The sequence below is a fragment of the Oculina patagonica genome, chromosome 6 (genome assembly GCF_052425735.1).
Source record: "Oculina patagonica isolate OP01 chromosome 6, crgOcupat, whole genome shotgun sequence".
NCBI classification, from domain to species: domain Eukaryota; kingdom Metazoa; phylum Cnidaria; class Anthozoa; order Scleractinia; family Oculinidae; genus Oculina; species Oculina patagonica.
In genome coordinates, this window is record NC_135763.1 from 23,643,321 (window position 1) to 23,647,487 (window position 4,167).

Below are 4,167 nucleotides of genomic sequence, written 5' to 3' on the forward strand. Positions count from 1 at the left end.
TGCAAATGAGGTTAACCGCGAGGAAACTGGCCCGAATTACGGAAAACCAATAATAAGGGAGGGGAGGGAGGAGAAGACTGGCACGGAGTGGCTAGATCTGGCTGGTGCCAAGGAGTTGCATATTGAGGAACAAATTAAATCCTGAAATCTAATTTACAATGTATGAAGAGTTAAGTAAACTAATAAATAGCCGTGCTCACCATGAGTCTCTCCGTAGCTCAGTGGATAGAGCGCCCGACCGGTGTTTGGGGGCCTAGGTTCGATTCCCGTCGGGAACCCAGATTTTTCCTCTGTCCCACGCTCGTGACATGCTTGGTGACTTTGATTACATCATTCTCAATGTACGGTATGAACAGTTTCAGTTTCCTTTTAGTCCCTCCGTTCATTGCAAAACGACACAAAAGGGTAACGAGTAACGAACTTTAACATGGCCATAACAACATCAAACGTAACAACATCAACTTGCTCAAACCTCAGAATTCCAATTTCTACCCTACGTGGAAGGCGCAACTGAAAGAATCTCAAAAGTTCTACGGAACAACGGGGTCAAAGTTGACTTTAAACCACTTCAAATGTTACGCACACGCTTCTCCAGACCGAAGGACAAACTCACAATGCAACATTCCAGGGTCTAGATGTGTAGTTTACAGAGTTAACTGCCGTGACTGCAGTTTTACCTATTATGGACAAACGTACAGAGCCATCAAAGAGCAGTCCGTGTTTGCAACAAAAACTCTAAAATCTAAGGGACGGACCATTATTTTTTTGGAGGTGGGGATGAAAAATATTGAAAAAAAATTGTTTGCAGGGCCTGGAAAGACAAAATAAATTGTTTGCAAAAGCGATATGTATAACAAAAAATAGTAGAAAAAAAATGTTTGCAGAGGTGCATAAACTAAAAAAAAAGTTTGCAGAGGAAAATTTTTCATCCCCCCCCTCCAAGAAAATAATGGTCCGTCCCTAAGCTGTTGCTTTTTCTGCCATGTTAACAACCGAAGAAGACCGAAGGTTCTCGGTCGAAACCTCTTGAAAAAACGTACATTATGAGCGTTGTTTTACGCTCGGATAAGTCAGCGTCAGAATTTATAAAGAGCATTAAAGCCTTTTCTTATTCTTATGTTTTGCCAACTACAGGAAGTTTTTATAAAGACTAATTGAAAGTAATTATTTTGGCCTTGAAACAGAAAACTGTATCTTCATAAGTGCTAAGATCTTATGTATCTGTTAGGGGCTTTTGACCTAAACGCCTTCATCGGTTATTTCCGAAACCTTTGAAGAAGCAGTTTTTACAATACTGCAACAAAAAGCTATAAGTGCTACACAGATGGGAACTGGGAACACGCTGCCAGCCCCCCCGCGCGCCGCGTCATTAACCGCGCTTATTGTGACATCAAACTTTTACTTCGCTCTTTTTCGCGGAACGAACATGCTGTGCGTTCATTGTGAGAAGAAAAAAGTTTTGTTGTGAACATGAAGTTCGAATATCTTCTTACGGCGCTGACATTTTTCTTGTTGTTATCACATCTTACGTATCCTGCTAAACGAGAAGGTAAGATTTTCTCGTGTTTTTAATCTCTAATCTGGTTTTTAGTTTTTTTCTCGCACTCGAAAATGTTAATCTGAGGATTTTAAAAATGCATTCTTGTCATTATAAAACATTTTACTTTTTTAAGCAATCGTGTAGCTTATATTCGCTGATACCAAAAAGGAAGTTTATAAATCAGTCTTTTAAAACAAGAAGTTCTTCACCAATGAAAGGCCGGCAAATCTGACTTGCAAAAGTTGGTTGATTCTTCGGAAAACCAAACAACTGCGGTTGTTATGGAAATCTTCATGGGTGTTATGCGCGCGCGTGCTTTTCTTAATTCTTTAAACCGCGCGCGCTTAAGCAGTTATTTTTAAATTTACTTTTCGCAGCACCATATATTGTTTTGCTGTTTTAATTTGTTGCTCTAAACGGACACGAAATCGTCGCTAATGCCACGTTACATTTTGTTTTTATTTTGGCTGTTTTGGCCTTTTGAACAGCTAAATCAAGTGAGACAGTTTATTGTTTTAAATCGGAATGTCATACTAGTTTTTGTGACAATTATGAAATTATTTCCGCAGAAACTTTTAAAACTCAAGAAAAGCAAGATTTTTTTCTTCAAAGACTTCACCCATGGCACAACCATTACTGGGAGCTGGGTTGATAAGGTTGGTGCACAAGAACTGGATTACTATTGCTAACGCATGGCAAGCAGTTTTGTTTGCTTGTTTGTTCGTTTATTCAGTTTGTGTTTACCATTTTTTCAATTAAGTGTTTTTAGCATTTCAAATATTTTCTACTAAATTCTTTTGGCAAAGGTAATCAATTCTTCAATTAAACCTGCATTAAAGATTGATTAAAAGAGATCATAATAATAATATTGTTTCAGTCAAACCTTCAGATTAAACCAATAATTTGTTGCTATGTTTTTCATGTTGAAGGATTCAGTTGAGGATTATATGGTTAAAATGGAAATCAATTCAATCAAACTGAACATGAAGTTGGTGTTCGAGTTCACTGAGAACAAAGACTCAGCAAATGTCAACAGCACACCCAGTGGTAACAGGACACCCAAATATGGCAAGGTATTTCAGACGCTACCTTTGTAAAGTGAAGTTCATAATGCGTAGAAGCTTCTGCTTAATTTGTTTTTAGTTTTCAGTAAATTTTTATGTTTTTAATGGGCTTCTAAAATAACTTTAATCTACCCATACCAGTTCTTCGTATGGAGATTTTTTCACTTATCCGTTTTCTAACTCATTGTCAGATCCAAAAGGCAAAGAAATACGGCCGAAATGACGGTACATGTCCCGTTTACAAACCATTCATACCCAGGCTCCCTGACGTGATTTATCCGTCATGGCGTTATGACATGACTACTAAGATCTCCTGGCTGGCTGATGGGCTCTGGAATGGAATGGAATGGATGACCGAATGCATTTGGAATTGCATTACATGGATAGTCGAGTTGATGGGAAATGGCGTTGCCTGGATGGGCAATTCGATTTGGAATGGCGTTAAATGGATGGGCAAGTCGATTTTGAATTGCGTTACTTGGGTGGGCAAGCCACTGTGGAATTGCGTTACATGGATGGTTGAGAGAATGTGGATTGGAATTTCATGGACTGGAAAACTGTTTATTCCTGCTTTTAACTACGTTACTGATGTTGTTGCCAAGTTTTACGATGACAATCTCGACGGTAAGTGAAGAGTCTATTTATATTCTACGTAATCACTCTACTGGGGCTGTAATTAGAGATTCGACAAGCGGAATGTTAATGAAACATAACAAGAGAAAATAACATACTAAAATACAAACGAGAAGTTTGCACCAGTGACAATGATGCAATTGAGCCTGTCATAGTTGCATTTGATTGAATTTTTTGACATTGTCACACATGTAGCATTACCGCCCAAAGTCGTTGTTGCCCTTTTGTTGTTTTTTCTCATGCACTATATTTTTGAAAAAAAGTTCTGTTCTAGTCAAGATCATGTCATTCTTTTTCATTAAAGCCTGGTTTTCACTAGCGACGCAAGCACAAGCGCGATCACGCAAAAAGGACACATTTTGATCCTTGTGCTTGTGTTTGTCACAAGCAGAAACACAAGCATCCAAATTCAATGCGCTTGCGCTTTTGCTTGAGTCGAAGCCGTTTTCACGGAGAAACAAGAGCGGCTATCCTTGCGCTTGTGCTTGCGTCGCTAGTGAAAACCAGGCTTAATTGTCTACGAGGATGAAAAAAAAAATCGAACCAAGAGAAAACAATAAAAAACGGAAAACGGAGGACAACAGAAATTGGCTTGATAGATATTCTCAAAAATATTCTAAAATATGCTAGCTGTCTTCTTAACCGGGTTTCAGCAAGCCTTGGTCGATATAAGACGAAGAGAAATGAGTTTTGGTTAACAAAAGCTAAGGCTATTTTTACTTATGGTGAACAACATAGCAAGTCCTGCAAAATTTAGTCTCCTTCGCAGCCGTTGTTTGGGCTAGAAAAAACATAACTTGACGACCCAAATAATCGCAGTGAAGGAAACTATACTGCACAAAACTGGAAGATATAATAACAAGCCTTTATTCATCGCCCCTCATTTTAGTTTTCTTCTAATTTCCATTGCCTTATTACATCGTACGTTTT

General features: G+C 38.5%; 1 protein-coding gene across 2 annotated transcripts in view; it reads left to right on the forward strand.

Annotated features, from left to right (window-relative positions):
• The first annotated feature begins 1,414 nt into the window (after positions 1-1,414).
• The window catches only part of LOC144657156 (uncharacterized), an 8,667-nt gene continuing 5,914 nt past the window's right edge, over positions 1,415-4,167 (forward strand). The window contains exons 1-4 of one of the 2 annotated variants that reach the window (XM_078517465.1): positions 1,415-1,549; positions 2,110-2,196; positions 2,482-2,613; positions 2,796-3,228. In XM_078517465.1, coding sequence (XP_078373591.1) covers positions 2,488-2,613; positions 2,796-3,228 — 559 coding nt within the window. In that variant the 5' untranslated portion in view covers positions 1,415-1,549; positions 2,110-2,196; positions 2,482-2,487. Of the gene's footprint in view, positions 1,550-1,925; positions 2,038-2,109; positions 2,197-2,481; positions 2,614-2,795; positions 3,229-4,167 lie in introns of those variants that run through there. The other variant, XM_078517464.1, reaches the window with a different exon arrangement.